This window comes from Zonotrichia leucophrys, chromosome 1 (genome assembly GCF_028769735.1).
Source record: "Zonotrichia leucophrys gambelii isolate GWCS_2022_RI chromosome 1, RI_Zleu_2.0, whole genome shotgun sequence".
In the NCBI taxonomy this organism is placed as follows: domain Eukaryota; kingdom Metazoa; phylum Chordata; class Aves; order Passeriformes; family Passerellidae; genus Zonotrichia; species Zonotrichia leucophrys.
Genome location: NC_088169.1, coordinates 22,209,663 through 22,227,878, shown reverse-complemented (window position 1 = coordinate 22,227,878; position 18,216 = coordinate 22,209,663). Strand labels below are relative to the sequence as shown.

Here is an 18,216-nt window from a genome sequence, read left to right as displayed (position 1 = left end):
GCATGTAACAAAACCTAAACAAGTCTTTATTTTGTGTCGGGAAAAAAAATCATGGTGCAACTTCTTTATTTCTTTCTTTCGCCATTTCTTACCTATATGGGCTGCTTGCACTGGCTTCCGTTAATTCGGAATTCCCAATTTCGTGTTGCTGTCTGTAAGCCCTTCAGCAGACCTGGTGCTACAATGCCCAACACTAAAAAATGTGGCTGAAAATTTTCTTTTCAATGTTGTTCAGTGCAAATGTACCATGAAAGACCAATGTGTGGGAAGACAGCTTGACCACAAAGTTCTCATGTGCGTGGCCTTATTGGAATTTCTTTTAACTGACAGTTTAGTATCCATATAATTTTTTTTTCTGCTGATCTTCTGTCAAGTTGTTATACTGTTGTGAATCAAATTTTCAGGCTGGCAAGTGTTGCATGGTCTATGATGGCACACAGTGCACTGAATAATCAAGACCTTTGGCTTTTTAATGTTTTTTATCATCCATCTTGCCAATTAAGCATGTCTGAGGAGCCTGAACAAATGCTTAGTACAGAGTTACATGCCTTCTCAGAATAAAAATTCTAAATCTCAGCAAACAAGAGATATATTTCTTGGAAATGTTTTGCACACAAGTTCAAAGAAATTTAAGTGGCAGAATTTGATTTTGTTTATTTTAATTCTAAGAAAACAAGAGACTTAATGCTAGACCAACCTTTCAAAATGTTACTGAAGGCAGATGAAGGAATGCCATCCTATGCTACCTGACCTTATCTTGCTTTGCCTTCCTTTAAATTTCCTTTCATTTTTCCCAGTAAGTCTGTGCCATCGCAGCTGTCACAGCCAGAGCCTTTTAAAACCTGCCAGGTCCCATTGTCTGTGCCAGCAAGTCACTCAGCCTTTAAAAGTCCTTCCCCTTTGCTGGCTTCCAAGAAGCATTTAGAGTCTTCTCCCAGTCTAATGTGTATAATAGCCATCACCTATCTGACCCTGATTTAAGTGGAGACCAAGTGAACTGGTAGTCCCCAGGCTCTGTCATTGAATTGGTTCCTAAAGGAAAAATCGCTTCTAATGTGAAAAATGCTGTGGAATAGAAGAAGTTGTAAAGAATCTTAAGGTCACCTACTGTCCTTTAAATCCATGCTATAGTCTAGAACTGCAGCCTGTGACCCTTTAGTCTGCTGAAACATTTCTCTTTAAATCTGTTTTGATTCTTTAAAAGCTGAATGTGATGTAGTTACAGCATAGCATATACCAGTTTATCTCTGCTCTACCCATCTCACATTTTCTATTGCCTTCCACTCTGTTGTACCAATGAATTGATTAATAAATATTAACTACCGTAGCGCACACAAATCTTTGAAAGTCTGTTACTAGGTTAACAGGCTTTCTGTGACTTTAACAGAATTCAACAAAATACCAAAAAGAGATGCTTCACTCAGTATTTAAAAACTTGAGGTGATAAAAAAATCACAATAGGGTGCTGAGAAATGTAAATTACTGATGACTACAGTTTTCCAATGCTTTTATAGTCTCAAGTGGACAGTTAATCTGACATATAGATCTCAGTTGTTTAGTAACCTGCTTTTATTAAGAATAAGATACAGATTTTTCTTACTCTATATAATTATTCTTTGTTCCATTTATGAGGAACTATGTACTTCATTGGCTGTAGGAGGATGGAAGTTCTGTTCTGTTTCTGCCTTTCCTATTTGTTCTGTGATACTTGAGGAAAGTAGTAACAACTTTTTTGTTCACAGCTTTCTTGTTAAGTGTTTTCTGATCCTCCACTGATCTCTTTAAGGGTGCTTCTTGAAAGAACCAACTGATATTTGTCTATTCTTATTCCAAGAAATAACTAGTATTTTCAAGCAGTGAAAGCACCAACTGAAGTTACATAAGGACGGGCAGCTCCATTTTCTGTACACAGAAAATTAAACTAAGAATGAGCAGTCTATAAATGAAGAAATTTGGTCCTCATTTTGTGAAGCAGAACATCACCTAAGAGTAGTGCTACTGTAACTGTTATTTATAATTTATATTTGGAAAAATCATATAGAAGCATAAGACAGGAATTTAACATCCATTATGCCTTTTCGTGTCATCCCATTTAATAAAATGAGTATCCAGGTGTTTGAAATGAGAACATGGGGCAGAAGACAATGGGTTAATACAACAAAGAGAGGAAGAGAGGAAAAAGGTAACAATGAAATTATTTAGATAAGCAAAATGAGAAGCAGACAGGGCCCAGCAGTAGGTAAATATAGTCAAGGGGCAAAAATACATTTTAATAAGCCTTGAAGAAGACTTAGTATATATTTCTGCAAATCTTCTTAGCACTGTTTATATAAAACTCAATGTTATTTAAAGTATTCTATAATTTGGTTAATCAGAATTCTTCCAAGGGAATGAAATTATCATAGTTGCTTCATAAATATGTGCAGCATGAAAATCATGATGTTTTGCTTATTTTTGCTTTGCTCAATCTTGTTTTAGTCTTTCAGTATGCTGCAGTTTTTGTTACAGAGTGTCTGTACTTTTTACCGAAAGACTGACTTCCAATGTTGGTGGAATTTCCTAAGACCAAGGAACTTCCATTTTGTTATTTTATCACTTTATCACCAGCTGTTTTTGTGGCTGTAAATTGCAGGTGAATCTGTCTGGAAGGTCTTCTTCTTCACTCCCAACTTCAGTCCTGAGGACTCCAATGGTTGCTATGATTCTCACGTTTGCTTCTGCCATGGAGGATTCATTACACGACACGACCCTCCGCTGCTCTTTGATCTGTCCAGAGACCCTGAAGAGAAAGTGCCACTGACTCCAGAAACTGAGAGCCATTTCTACGAAGTCATCAGGGTCATACAACAAGCAGTAGACAGCCACACCAGATCCCTGCATGCTGTTCCTAACCAGCTGTCATGGGACAACCTTCTCTGGAAGCCATGGCTCCAGCTCTGCTGCTCATCTCTCTTGCAGTCTTGTTACTGTGACTATGAATCAGGAGGGAGTCCACTACAGGTGCAATTGGGATAAATAAGCTGCAAATCCCTTTCAGAAACTGGACCAGCTGAGTGTGAGTGTCTGACTTGAACTTAGCGTACAAGCCTTCAGAAGGTTTTGTTGTGTTGGTGGAGGACCAGTCTTCAAATACATATTGCAGTAGAAGAGAATTTCAGTCAAGAAAGCGTGCCAGGAGAGGGAAGGCAAGACACACCTCCTCTGTCCTTATCACACAGCATGAAGGACATGTTGCTGTCCTCATATACACATGGGTAGAATTGTAGGCATTTTCTATGGGAGATAATTTTCTAGACCTTCAGCCTGGGCTTTTGTCTTACACAGCAAAGAATTTACCGATCAGTTTTGTCAATCACAACTGCTAAATGCACACTTTCCTCTCCTTTTTACTAAGTGTTATCCATTAGTAGGACATAGCACTGAGTAATTGAAAACAGAGAGATAATAGTGGAGGGGTCCTCCTGTGACAGTCAATTTGTAACTGATAAATAGGTTAAGAGCAGACTTGCAACAGATCTCTGTTAACAACCATGACAAATATGAAAAAACTGACAGCTTGCCAACAGTCTAAGTTTGAATGTGCCATAAAAATGCACAGAGCTATGGTAGTAGAAGACCTTGTGTCCATATTAAAATTATGCTCCCCAACATCACTATTGTGTGTCCTATTGCACGGCAGCAACCTTTGTTTCAAAAGGACACCACTTGAATTGCACCAGCTGCATGCTTGAGTGTGTACCACAAGTCTCCATATATATATATATATATATATGTGTGTGTGTGTGTGTGTGTGCGCATAAATCCTTCAATCTCTGATATAGGCACACCCTTATGATCATATTCCAACTGTTAAAAGAAAAAATTTGGTCTGTACTTGATATATGAGTTCCAAATTCACATGATACTACAAAGTTGTCTTTCACTTATTTGTCATACCTATTCTTTCACTGATGAAAGTAATCACAAATAAATAAAATTTGGTTCTTCCTTTAAATATCTTTGCCATCTTTTAAGCTCTCTGAATAAGATCTATCATTTTCTGAAAATAAGCTTGGGCTTGAGTACTTAAAGCCAAATATAACTGTCTCTGAGTTCTCAGCAAGGTCTTGGGAAATCTACTGTCCTCAAGGGCTAATTTTTGTATCCATTTTTATCTCTGTCTTATTCAGGCACATTTTCCTTCCCCTCTACAGGCAGACAAACTATTTTCTTTGGCAGATTGCAGATGAAAAGAAGATATCAGCAAAATACTAAAATGATTTGATGCCTGATAATAGAAGGTGACTTGCTCCTTATCAGAAAGCAGCAGTTAATTCCCACATTACAATGTATTAAAAGCTGTTTGGGGCAAAAGTGATCTGTGATGATAGTAATGCAGTAGCTTCAGTCAGCCAGCATTAAGGTTGTGACCCAGTTCTTGTAAGCTATTGAAGCCTTTCCTTTAAAAATGTATTGTGATAAATGGTATATTTCTCTGTCTGTAAAACCTAGGTTTTATTTGATTTTTCCATTGCAGTTTCATTCAAAATTTCATTCTCCACAATACCCAGAAGCCTCTTCTGGGAAATGTACTTATTCCTTGAAGTCCTATTTTTGATGTTTCACCTTGTGTTCATGATCTTAATTATGCCCTCAGCAAACTCTCTGTAGGAGGCAAAGCCCCGTGACCAATATTTATCACTGAATGTACTACATAACCTTAGGAAGAAAAATGCCTCTCATTTGAATACAAATATTCTTCCATGAGAGCAGCTGCCTTTCAATGTCATGGCAGGATCTGTACATCCCAAATTTTTGGTCCTCACCATGTGGCCCTAGAACCCCTTGGGGCATGGCACTGGTGCCAGCGTGTCCCTCCTTGCAGCCAAAGGGCAGCACTCAGGCCCAGCTGTGGCCAGAGTGCAGAAACATCACGGTGTGGAGAGATGCTCTTTCCAACTCCCACAGCTCTGCCACAGCTTACACAAAAGCTTTGCAAACAAGTACTCCTGAAGAAAATGGGGAAAAAAAAGGAAAAAAAGTGATGTGTTCAGTATACAGTGCTAACTCAGACAAGGGGTTTGGTGTCATTAGTTCTACTTTGTTTCCACAGTTTCTGGTCTGTGACCTTTGCACAGTACTAAATGCATATTCTCAAGGACACCCACGCTGACTTTTTTTTTAATCAGGGAGATGCTGTGTTGCTATTATTTCTTTTTCTTTCTTTTTGCAGGTGCAAGAATTCTTTGTTCTGCTAGGCACAACAGCTGTTCTGTGCTGCTTGATCAAATATCAAAAATAATGACTTTTCTACTGCTCTGATTTCTTCTTGCCTGAATATGATGTTTCTTTCATACCCCCCTTGGCTTTTGATGCCACCTTTCTAATCTCGTTTCTTAAAACATCCACACCCCTGAAATATTTTTCCTTCTATTTCTTTGCCACTCAGTCCTTCTGTTTGCTTGTCATATTGATTGTAATGGCTATTTTGCCTTAATCAATCAGAAAATGCAAAGTAGTCTTTGTCACAAAATTTGACTTGTAAGGCTCCTTGACTCCACTAACCTCCTGTTTATTTAAGGTCCAACAGGAATTAACTTTGCATTCTGAAATATAAGGAATTAAAACATACCTGAGATGTTGTTTAGTGTAAATAATATAAAATATTTCTTTTTTGTGGCACAAACCTAATATTTTATAAATTTTAATCTAGTACAATGTTTCATACTTTGACATAAGCAGTGAAATCTGAAATCCATTCTTAAAATTGCTCCTTCAAGAAAGATTCTGTGAAGAACAGGGCAATATTTTTCGTATTCTTTATTAATACCATTTCATTTAATACCTAAAATAAACCTTCCTTGTATTGCAAATGTATTATATCTTTCAGTACTATACCTTCTGTTCTGGATATGGTGTGTCAGATCAGGGTAATTAAAGTACTCTTGTTTATCTGCAAAATAAAATGTGAAGGACAATATTACATTTGTGTAATGGCACTGCTTGATCTAACAAGAAAAAGTTTTGTTTTTAACAGCAGGTTATTGATGGCGTATACCTGTTTCACAATTTACTAACAAGGAAGGCTCAAGGAGAGTGTGCTGCTCTGATACTTGGAAACTGACTTTCAATCTATCATTTAATGAGCACTGCTCTTGTAACACGGTGCCTGTTTATAGGATATGTCATTTTAAACAGAGAGTTCAGCTTCAGAGGGTAGTGTATTCCTCTACAGTATTGTTTAACAGTATCATGTCCTAATTTGTGACAGAGTCCCTGTACAGCCCAGAGCAAGTCATTTAACTCATTTCTCAGCTCCTCTGCTGCACTAAGGAGAGGAAAACAGTATTTCTCTAACTGCTGGGAATACTGAAAGAATAGAAAATACTGAAAGTAGTAAGCTGGTAAAGGTGAACTTTCTTGTACCTTCTCTGTAGAACACACAATTTAAAAGCTGGAAAAATAGGATTTAGAAGATCCCCCTATATGAGGCTGTAGGTGATACCCTTAACTTGAGGTTTGCTGGTGGATTCTGTGTGTTATTTAGTGGGATTGTGATCTGGAGGAGAAAGAATAGATGGCTAAAAAAGATACACACTTAGGATTCAGAGAAAGTTTTAAGTCCCATTTTCATAATTATATTTATTCTCTTTTCTAGCAGTCAGGAAACTATGTGGGATAATAAATAATGTTTTTCCCTCAGGGACTGGATGTCACAGGTTCTCAGCTTTTAAAAACAGAGATGTCCCGACTTGCCTCCAATTATGGGAAAGTTAAAAAAAAAAAAGGAAAATAGGAGCTTTGGAGAGAGGTGTCAGCTTGCTTAAATCCAACTGAAAGTTTGCAGAGAGCTAAGAGAATCTGTTCCATATACTTCACAGGTCAGTGAGAATCATCACTTGCCAGCAATCATTTATTTCACACTGTAGTAATGGGAAATCTGGGTATTAAGATATGTGGACAATGTAAAAAATTTCATTTAAGATATCACTTGATATAGGAAAAAATGGAAAATGAAAGAATAAAAGTACAAACATAGCTACAAAAATCATATGTTCAATTAAAGTATGTTTATTAAAATTTTTTTAACTTGTTTTTGACATCCATTACTACAATAATTTTTACTTACATTAGAACATAATAGTTCTGTGCTTAAGACATATCTCTTCATCTTCTCTCTCATTTCCCTTTCCTCTGGCATTGCCTGTGCAGCATCCAAAATATGCAGTAAGGAGCAAGAGGCAGCCACCCTGCCATATACACTACAAGCAGTGTGGTCAGACACGTGGGCAGGAGGAAAGGCTTGGGCAAAACTCTGCACTGGAACCACCAGGAAGCAAACAGTGTCTGGGGCTTACCTCCAATCTGAAGACAGAGATCTGGAAATTGACCCTAAGGTTAGGTCAACTGGTTAAACTGGTTAAGCTGGTTAGAGAGCAGAGCTCATAACACCAGAGTTCAGGGTTGGATCCTCATGAGGGCCATTCACTGAAGGGCTGGACTTGATAATCCCTCTGGGTCCCTTCCAACTAAGAATATTCTGTGATTCTGTGAAATTGCTGATTCCTCTGGGTCTGTCAGAGACTGCAGGTGACCAGGAGGAATGAGGTCCCATATGTGGCCAGCTGGACTGTCATGTGTTCTGCAACAGGGTCCTTCTGTGTCAGGATGTCAGGTGGAAATTAGTTGAGAACTCACAGGATGCAGGACCTCTTGCCTCTGAATAATTATACCAAGGAGACTGCTCCTGAATCATCATCCATGAGGTGACAGATCTTAGTCTGACACTCTAAGGCAGCAACAGTCTCACACGTTTTTTTGCTGGAGGACCAGAAGACCTGAGCCAGGCTCTAGGGATTCCCAGTTTACAGGCTGCTAAAACTGCAAATAATTCAGAGAGTCCTGTAAACACCCTGGCAGATAGGGCTGACAGATATGGCTTTTCCATGCTCTTCTTCGTAGCTTTTATTTACATCAAACTAATAATAATCTGCTTAGAACTTCACATGTACAGAAAACAAAGTATTGCAAATTTTTCTTAAGATCCACCCCTCCCTAATTATATCCTGAGAACAATGAGATTGTGCCAATGTGAGACACAGCAACTGAAGATTTCTTATATATATGGAAGATGCTGAATTTCAGACTCCCACTGGAGTTTGTGCCATACTGGTTAGTGAGATAAAGACTGGCTTGATTATCTGTGCATCTCTAATTGCACTGTCAAGGTTATGAAACATTTCTGAACTTGGGAGATGTGAATTATAGGTTTTGCGATGTTTATGCAGCATCTCCTAAATGCCTAAAAAACATTGTTTAATATAAATAATGTTAGGTTCCCTATGTAGATTAATGTTAGTCTTATCTATTAGAAAATGGTGTTGCAGGTACTTTCCTTGGAAAAAAAAGCTATATTAGAAGATAACAAATTCATCATGTGGGGGTCAGCTCAGTTATAAAAACCCTCCAACGCTTTTTATTCTACCTTTATCCAATAATAAGGCCTTTTTATGCAGATAATACTTTATTGTACCTGATTCATGTGAAAAATACTGTGAAATAGTTTAAATTATAAGGCAGAGCTCTTCATTGTGACACTTATTTTAAGAGAATTTGATACAAAGTTGCTTTGGGTAGCAATATTTATTACAAAGGATTAGAGACAAAGCATCTCAAAAGCCTTATGGACTCAACTTGGGCTGCAAGAGAGTAACTTTGGTTTTTTATGGTCTTTCTTGCTCACAAATGAAAAATTAAGTAATGAAGAAAAAACTTTAAGAATAGTTTGCCTGTGCTGGTAATGATAAAAATAATACTTAAAATTTTTGCTATGTTCAAGAATTTTTTTCATTTTTTCCCCTTATTGTTATCTTTTGTGTTATAGCTCCTCCTGCCAAGCAGACAGTATTTATACTCAGATGTAGCAAAATGTGCTGATTGGTTTGTGTCAACCTTTCATTGTCATATGCAATGCATTGGGAAGTAACTGATTAATGCCACTCTTCTGGAGACTGTTTAAACTTCAGGGTGATTGTTAGGATCACAGTTTTAGATCCTAACATTTCCCTGTCTGATACCCATGAGAAACAGAGTAATTCAGAGATGTGTCATCACAGACCAAGCTTTCAAAAAGCATATTATTCTGCAAAATGAGCTGCCTCATACCCTATCCTTCTCCTCTATGATATTTACCAAAAAAACCTGGAAATCCTCTCTGATACTAAGTTTTATGCTACCAAATCAAAACCTTCTTTGATTATCTTTCAAGAAAATTCAGCCACAAAAGACCAACCCTAGCAGATAAGCACTCTGCCCGTTCTGGATTAATGACAATAATGAATGCTAGAGCTCCAGCAGCTGCAGCAATGTGTACTAAAGGAATGCTGCCCATGCTCGGTTTTTATGCACTCCATTCCAGGCTATGTAGAGAGTCTCCATCTTCACATATTAAACCTATGGTTCAGCTATCTCCTGTGTTTTTCCTTTTGTTCTCCAAATCCATTTTTGGGGAATGTAGAAATCATGATGTAGGAAAGTGTACAGACTGTCAATGAAAAAAATAGCTCTTCATCCTCTGACTGTGCCACTGCATGGTCAAAAATTTTAAATCCAGCAAACTAAGAAGAGGGCAAAATTCCCTAGCGGTAAGGACACTCACCTGGGCTGTGATGACAGCTTTACTATGAAACTTCAAGACTGATTAAGTGTTTCTAACCACATAAGGTACACACATTGCCTCTGGAGCAGAGAGGGATATACCTTATGGCTATGAAGTCACTTTTTGTCTCCATTACTCACCACCTGACCTGGTGAGAGTAGCAGCCTTGCTTCAGAGCAGCAAAGCTCCTACAAAAAAGGCAGAAAGCACAGCGTACTTCTCCTTGCCCATCCTCTTCTCACACCCAGACAGATGCTTTGGAATGCTTTGTTTTAACTGCACGTCCCATCTAGAAAAATGTCAAGGAGAGGAGGCTTGAAAGTGTTACCTGTCTTCTTTGATCCCAGGCTCAGAAATACTGTGCGTGTGCAGAAAGGACCTCATTCTCACACTGCCAGTAGTGCTCTGAAAGTAGGATCAAAGTACCTAGATGACAGAGGGAGGCTGTGTTCCCTGCCTACAGAAGAATTTAGAAACCACTGTAGGTAGAAATAAAGTTCTAGGTCTGAGATTTATTTAAGTTAGATGATGAAGCTACCTGAGTTTGTCTCAATTTCTACCCAGGACAGACAAAACCAAGATGGGTAAATCCTAGCTTGTGTGGCTGTGTGAAGATTTTACTAGTCATGTCTAGTAATGCGCTTTCTTTTTTTCTTAGGCAAAAAAAAAAAAAAAAAAAAAAAAAAAAGACATGGGATACAGTTTAAACAGCATAAACATTTAAACATTAAACTGTTTAAACTTTTAATAAAATTCCACAACACCTGTTTTTAGGGAGTAGAATCCTACTTCTTTCTTCTACATCTTTGAAATGTTTTTTAAGTAGGAAAGTATTTATGAAATTTAAAATGGATCATCATAGTCAGAATTTTATGACCAAATGCCTATTTTTCACTGAAAGCACTTTTTTTAAAGGATACACGTCTTTGTTTTCTTGTTTTTTTCCTTGGGGTTTGTTGGCATGGATCTTCCATTCTTTTTGTCTCTACCATGATCTGCAAGTAAGAGAAGAAAAATCTCATTGGAAGTACTTTAAAAAAGTGTCATCATTACAGAGGTCAGGCAATTTGTTTTTAAGATCATATTAGTCATTTTTATGCTGCTTTAATTATTTTACTGTGGTGAAATATTTCAATTATAATAGAGTTTTGCTAACAGTAACTTAAGATATTTTCCAATTTTCATTTTCTTTTAACATTAGTTATGATTGTTTTGAAAGGACTTGAATTGAAGAATACTGCTGAACTTCTAGAAAAAAATGTCATGAAATTTAAAATACAGCCTTCCACCTCTACTGTGGTGGATATTTAAGTGTTAAAAAATTTACATTGTTATATGCATATGACACATTTTCTATCTTCTTGAATCTTCAGAAATACTTTGCAGCCAAGCAAACATATAAACTGCACTGAATTATGCATGAAAAAATATTTTAGGGCTCCATCTGCTAGGCATTTTTTTGCAGTTTGTTTCTTAAGTTAAAAATGTTTACGCTGCTTTATATTAGGTATAAAACTAGTTGCAGCACCTTAATGGTTTTTATTTCAGAATATTCTGTATTATCACATGACTTGTAAGAACACAAGGAGAAAGATCCTAGTACAGCAGGACATTTAAACAAAGTTTGCAATTTCCACTGCATCCAGGAATTTTGCTGATTCAGACCATTGAAGAGAAGATTAAGCAATGTATAATATTTTGCTTATACTATCAATATATTTAATTTACTCTAAACCAAAAACATTTAGCATGTTTTAATTGCCAGGTGTTTCCAACCTTTCCAATTCCATCATTTTAGGCAATGTCCATCTATTTGTAAGCTTGCCTCAAGCCTTGCTTTTTTTTTGAAAATGCAATCCAAGTTAATATTTTTTTCTGAGCTCTACAGCCAATTACTTCTGTTACTAGGATACTGTTTACCATAAAGATCATGATGTAGAATGTACTAGATAAAAAGGAATAAAAAAACAGCAGAACCATTAAAAGATTTCTGGGAGAATAAATCCAAAGCAATTGATGATCAGCTACTATCCAGCTATAATATGTACCTTTTTACATGGGTCACAAGAAGCAACTCTAAATCTGTTAGATTCCATTGTTAAAACAGAGGACAAAAATATTTAAATAAGAGGTGAAAGAAGCATTTTACACATGGAGATAGAAATGAGCTAAGCCCAGCATTAGCAACTGTTACATTGGCTTATGACTCCACAGATAAAATGCTGTTGAAAGGATATCAAATAAACTAACATCCAGGGAAAACGGATTCAAGTATAAAATATATGAATTTTTCAAGTAACCACAGAAAGATATTAAAAAAATGTACACCAGCTCTGCTGTACTGGGATGTATATTGTATATTGATGTATACTTGGAAGTGTGTTTGAGAAGTTGTGGCAGTCTTGTGAAGTTTCCACTGATTGGAAAAGGGGGAACACAACCCCTGTTTTTAAAAAGGGTAAGAAGGAAGACACGGAGAGCTACAGGTCACCCAGTCTCACCTTTGTGCCTAGCAAATTTATGGAGCAGATCCTCCTGGAAACTATGCTAAAGCACATGGAAAATAAGGAGGTGATTGGTGACAGCTGGTACCTTCACGAAGGGCAAATCCTGTCTGACAAGTTTGGTGCTTGTCTGGGACAGGGTTACATCATTGGTGGTTGAGGGAGTAGCAACTGATCTCATCTTCCTGGACTTGTGCAAAACATTTGGCACTGTCCCACACAACATCCTGGTCTCCATACTGGAGAGATGTGGATTTGGTAGGTGGATCACTTGGCAGACAAGGGACTGGGTGGATGGTTGCATTCAAATTGTTGTGGTCAATGACTCAATTTCCAGGTGGAGACCAGTGACAAGGGTTGTTCCTCAGGGCCTGGTGTTCAGACCAGCTCTGTTTAATGCCTTTGTTGGCATCATGAGCTTGAGTCCAGGCCTGGGATTGAGCGCACTCTCAGCAGGTCTGCCAAAAAAGAGCAAGCTGTCAGGTGGGATCAACATACTGGAGGGAAGAGGTGCTTCCAGAGGGACCTGGACAGGCTTGAGAGGAGAAAATCTTATGAAGTTCAACAAGGCCAAGTGTAAGGTCCTGCCTGTGGGTTGGGGCAATCTCCAGCACAAATACAGGTGGAAAAGGGATTGAAAGCAGCTTAAGAGAGACTTGGTGGTGCTGGTTGGCAAGAAGTTCAACATGACTGATCAATATGTGCTTGCAGCCCAGAGAGCCAACAGTGTCCTGGGCTGCATCCAAAGCAGTGTGGGCTGCAGGGAAGGGACTGGAATCTTCCCCACTGCTCTTCTCTGATGACACCCCATGTGTAGTATTGAGTCCTGGGGCCCCCAGCATAAGTAGGATATGGACATGTTGGGGTGGGTCCAGAGAAAGGTCACAAAGATGATAAGAGGGCTGGAGCAGCTCTCCTGTGAAGACAGGGAGTGAGATTTGATGCTGTTGATCCTGGAGAATGCTCTATGCACACCTTTGAGCAGCCTTCCAGTCCCTAGAGGGGATTAAAAGAAAGCTAGAGAGGGACATTTTACCAGGGCTTGTAGTAATGGGAAAGGGGTAATGGCTTTAAACAAAAAGAGAGCAAGTTTAGATGAGATATTAAAATTCTTTACTGTGAAGATGCTGAGACACTGGAACAGGTTGCTCAGAGAAGTTGTTGATACCTCAGCCCTGAAAGTGTTCAAGGCCAGGTTGGATGGGGCTTTGAGCAGCCTGGTCAAGTGGAAGGTGTCCCTGTCTACGGCAAGAAGCTTGGAACTAGATGTCTGTAAGGTCCCCTCCAAGCCAAAAACTTCTGTCATCCTTTAAAAAGATCTGTTTGACTTGGACAGCTATGAAGCCCTGTAATTGGTGGAGGAATTCCCTCTAAGTGCCTACTTTTTTGTACATAAATTTAATGCAAAAATTACTTTGAGGTTTGCCAGAGGTATATATTTATGTTAATTGTAAACACATAGGTTTCCCCCTGCAATTGTGCTGAAAGAGAAATTCTCAAAGCTAATTGTAGAGGAAGAAGCAATCCAGAAGCACTGGTTTTGAAGCTGTTGATCTGGGACAGCATTGCCAGCAGCTTTTATGGTTGGTCTATTCTTATTCCCTGAATAAAATTAAATAAATACTTAAGTGTGATTTCACCAGACTATTTTGGTCAATGTTACAATAATATAATGTTACCAAATACTTTGACAAAGTAAATGTTGGGCCAGATAAGACATATTAACTTAAGAAACATGAGTGCCTCTAGCGATGAAGAAATTATTCATTATTTAACCTACTTTTAAATATGTTTGGACAAGCATCCAAGTTTTATTTGTGCCTTTTTTTAAATGAAAGACATTAATCAAAACTAATTCAGGTTTGTTGGAATAGATGCTATGATCCTAGACTGAAAATATAATGTATGTTATACATGTTTCTAATTCTGTTCAAATAAAATTTGTCCTTAGGTACATGTAAGTTTGTTTTGGTATGAATCACTAAGAGAATAATTGTGTGTTCTCATTTCTCTTCCTCATTGTAACTCTGCTCTTTACCTACTTCCATTACAAGGTAACATCATGATCCTAAGTAGTGTCAAATAACATGTCAAATATAAGGCCAAATTGCTGCTACTACTAAATAAAACTCTAAAGCCTATTAAAATGTACCTTCCAAAGGAATAACATCACTTAGAATCATAAATTAATCCTTGTTCAGTTTTGTGCTTACAAGGTTAAACTGCAAAGCAGCAGCTGGATAAGCTCATTTAAAAAGTCTCATTCTATCTACATTAGCTACACCAAAATATTAAGTACAGTCATATTTAAAACTGAAATTATTTGACATTAGCAAAATATCAGACTCAGACTCATGCACTTCTCTTACCGTTCTGCATGAATACTATAAGCATACATTTCCTTGCACTTCTTAATAATTATTGGCACTGGCTTCCTCAGATATTGCAACCAGATACAATCTGTCCAAAATAAAAATAACCAAAGGGTGATGATTTCCTCTGGGCAGATAACTGTCTAAATGGGCTGGGGTCCTGATTGTTTGTTTCTGTTTCTAGCAATTCATAATTCATAGAAGAACACAATAGAGAAGTTAGCAATGAACCCTCCAAAAAAACAAGGAAGGAAAGAGATATTCCTGAAGATTTTAGTGTGTCAATCTTCATGGAACAAAAAATAGTGAAAAAAAGTTCATAGTTGAAGCTGAAGACTCTCCAATCTTATGCATTATTAATTGCCTTAACAAAAGTGGCATGTACTTGTCAACATTAATTAGAAAATTCAAAGATATAAATCTCTTTAAGGAGTATCTTATTAGGAAGCCTATCCAATGTAACTGATCATTTAGGAGAGATAATATGCAATTTTTAGTGGACCATCTACAACTTTTACTAATCACCTTAGATGAAAAATCAAGCCTAGTGATGATAGAAGAGGATGGTTTCTTTATCCATGTTTCAATATTAATTTGCATTTAGTTTTGCATAATTGAAATGAATTAGAATAAATGTGCATCAAATACTTAAGAAGTCAGTAACCTGATTTCAGCAGAAAGTTAAATTTCAGTTTCACGGAAATGTTTTCTGTATTTTTGTTCTATTTCTGTCTATCAAATTTATGTACTCTTTATTCCATTGCAATTTTCCTCATTTTCATCATCAAAGAGAAGCAGCATTTTCTAAAGAAGAGATGAACACTGTTGCTAACTTTAAGAAGTGATTAACACAAGATATTCAGGGTGAAAATTCAATGAAGTGAGGGAATGAGGTTTAGGAAAAAGATTTAATCACTACTTCAGAAGACACACCAACGCAAATAAGTGAATCTGCAGCTAAGTTTCTTTAACTGGTGGGTGCCTCTAATAAAATACCCTTAAATAATTTAATTTCTTGTATAGCTCCTCTACTCACCTCACCTTGTCCTTTTATTCAACAATTCTTTAATTAGGGGAAGTCCTGCTAAACTTACAGCTGTGTAGTGATACTGATGATTTTTAAGACTTTCACTGCCCTGTCTTTGGCAGCGGGGACAGCTGAAGTGGAGGCAGGAAAGGACACACGTGCAGAGGAAGGGATGGTGTAGGCATGGCTGCAGAGGTACCCACAAGCTGCATGAGGAGAAGACCTACCAGCAGAAATGTTGATGGTGAGGCAAAGGAAGAGTTGGAGGTATGATCAAAACACCAGAAAAAAATGAGAAATGCACCAGAGAAACAAAGTAGTATTAACAAAGGTACTCCTTTCATCAAAGTAGAGAAGAGAGAAGTATCTCAGCCCTAAAAAGTAAACTGAAAACTTTGATTGGTCCTCTGAAGGTCAGTTTTTGTAAATGGACTACATGGTTTCCCTGCCTACCTACGCTTCTTATCCCTCATGATGAAAATATAAATGGTTCATGATTAATGCATTCAATGGTAGTCATTAAACACTAAACATTTTATAGGAAAGATTCTAGAGCCTTCCATGCAAAAAGAATTATCTAATTTATTTAAACTAATGTATTGTTAGGAGGCCTTTGAAGGCAAGTACTGAAGCCACTGTGTGTTGCTACATTTTAACTACATTTTCTGTCCTCAGCTTTTTCTCAGTGTCCTTGTATGAATAAGATTAAGTAACATTGTCAGTTAAAAAGCCTTGATTTAACTAGCATAGATATATCTGGAGATCCATGCCAGACCTGAGTTCATCTAGATGTTGCTTGACAACCTGATCCTTTGAACTCAATCTGTACTTGATCTTGCACCTCTATGTTGCCATGGCTCCCAGATTAAATAACTAACTATTTTGCCCTAAAGGCACACCAACAGCTTACATATTTGCAAAGAGGTCTTCCTGGTTGTGCTTTCAGGTCTGGAATACTGATCCACAAAATCTCATAATGCATAAGCATGCACATCATTAAGTCTCCTTTATAAACCTTCAGAATGTTCTTTGGAAAAAAAATAGAAAAGGATGTAACTGGAATTTCTAAAACTCCATTAAAATAATTGTTATGGTCTCCAAACTGTTAACCTTTATGATAATATCTTCCACAGCAGCTGTTAAAATGCATCCTGAAATATGCCAGAACAGGTGACATTGGCACTATATTCTTCATTTTGCCACATCTACAATGGGTAAAAGTGATTCTAATAAATCTTCACCAATAATTATGATCCCCTAAGAAAATATTGCTCCTATCTTTCTGCAAGATATAAGAATTGGTCAAGGGCATACCATTGTCACACCACATGAAGTGCACTTTGGAATATCATAAACAAAATACAACATCAAATAACAATACATGTCACGTGTTAGGAATCTAGGTGCATAAATGTATTCCTAATGTAAGCAGCTTTTCTGCACAGAAAAGCAAGGTAATTTAAAGAGTAGCAGCAAAACATTTCTCTATGAAAGCCTGGAGCTGCAGGAGGTGATGGAAAGCTTTGTGATGAAGTACTTGAAAAGTCATGATTGTTAGCTACAGAATATACATTTTAAATTATTTTTCAAATGTTTGCCACATTAATTTAGATTAAAACTGTGTGATATGCAGTCATGGTGGCAAACAGTTTCCAGCAATCACAATACTTTCAAAAAACTATCTGTAATGAAGCAAAATATTCATCTGAAATGGGGCATTTTGGTTTTTTTATTATGAAACTTTGAGTTGCATAATTAGAGAGCAAAATCAGATGATATAAATTTAATTGGATTTTATTTCAGATATTAACTATTTTGAGAAAAATATTTTTTCTTGATCAATTCCTTTTTCTTTCTTCATTTGGGTTCTTCCTCTTTTTTATTTAGAATTTTTTTTTAAGATTATGAAAATTTTGACTTTTTCACTTTTTTTTAATAAAAACATGAATGTGTTTTAATGAAAACCTTAAATTTTGACAAAAACTCACTATCTTTCATAAGTGGAAGATATAAGAACAGTTTTACTGCTAGGTCAATGTTTTCATTCATCTGTTTGCTGTGGGTTAATGATCTTGTGTATGCTCTGAAAGCATTATTGCAGGGTAAAAGGAATGTATGTCTGATGCCTACAATCAGGATATATGAATCCATCTATCAACTCATAAGTAGAAGGGGATCATTTTTCAATTACCAAGTACTCCCAGCTATCTGTGACTTAACTCTGAAAGTTAGGTTCCTTATGTTCTGCCATAAAATATAGCATTCTGCTGTAGTTCAACATTGCTTAAGAAGGCATTTTTCAGCCAGTTTAGATTTTTATTTTCCCAGGAACACAAAGTTTTGTCTAAACTAAAGGGTGACCTTCTTTTGTGATATTTATTAATGCTCTGTGAGTATTCCCTGCCCTCTGCTGCCGTGAAGTCTGGTTTTTTATAAAGGTTCTGGGGCATGCATTATTTCAGTGTTCAGGACATGTTATTGTTCCAGTGAATGTTTCAGTAGGGTGCTCTGTTACTGCCAGAGCACAGATAGCTCCCATTCAGCTCAGTGTTAGATAACATAGATTCTTGAACCAGATTACAGAAACAGAGAAATACCACATGGCTGAGAAATTAGTCTCTATCATATGTAGTACTTTTACCACATTCATATCTTTGAATTTATAGGGTGTGCTAA

General features: G+C 37.1%; 1 protein-coding gene across 10 annotated transcripts in view; it reads left to right on the top strand.

Annotated features, from left to right (window-relative positions):
• Positions 1–6,850, top strand: part of STS (steroid sulfatase) — a 107,857-nt gene extending 101,007 nt beyond the window's left edge. For 6 of the 10 annotated variants that reach the window (XM_064708820.1, XM_064708794.1, XM_064708785.1 and 3 more), the window contains one exon: positions 2,633–6,845. In XM_064708820.1, the coding sequence (XP_064564890.1) occupies positions 2,633–3,015 (383 nt within the window). In that variant the 3' untranslated portion in view covers positions 3,016–6,845. Of the gene's footprint in view, positions 1–2,632 lie in introns of all 10 variants that reach the window. The other 4 variants (XM_064708811.1, XM_064708802.1, XM_064708777.1 and 1 more) reach the window with 3 other exon arrangements.
• Positions 6,851–18,216: the final 11,366 nt, after the last annotated feature.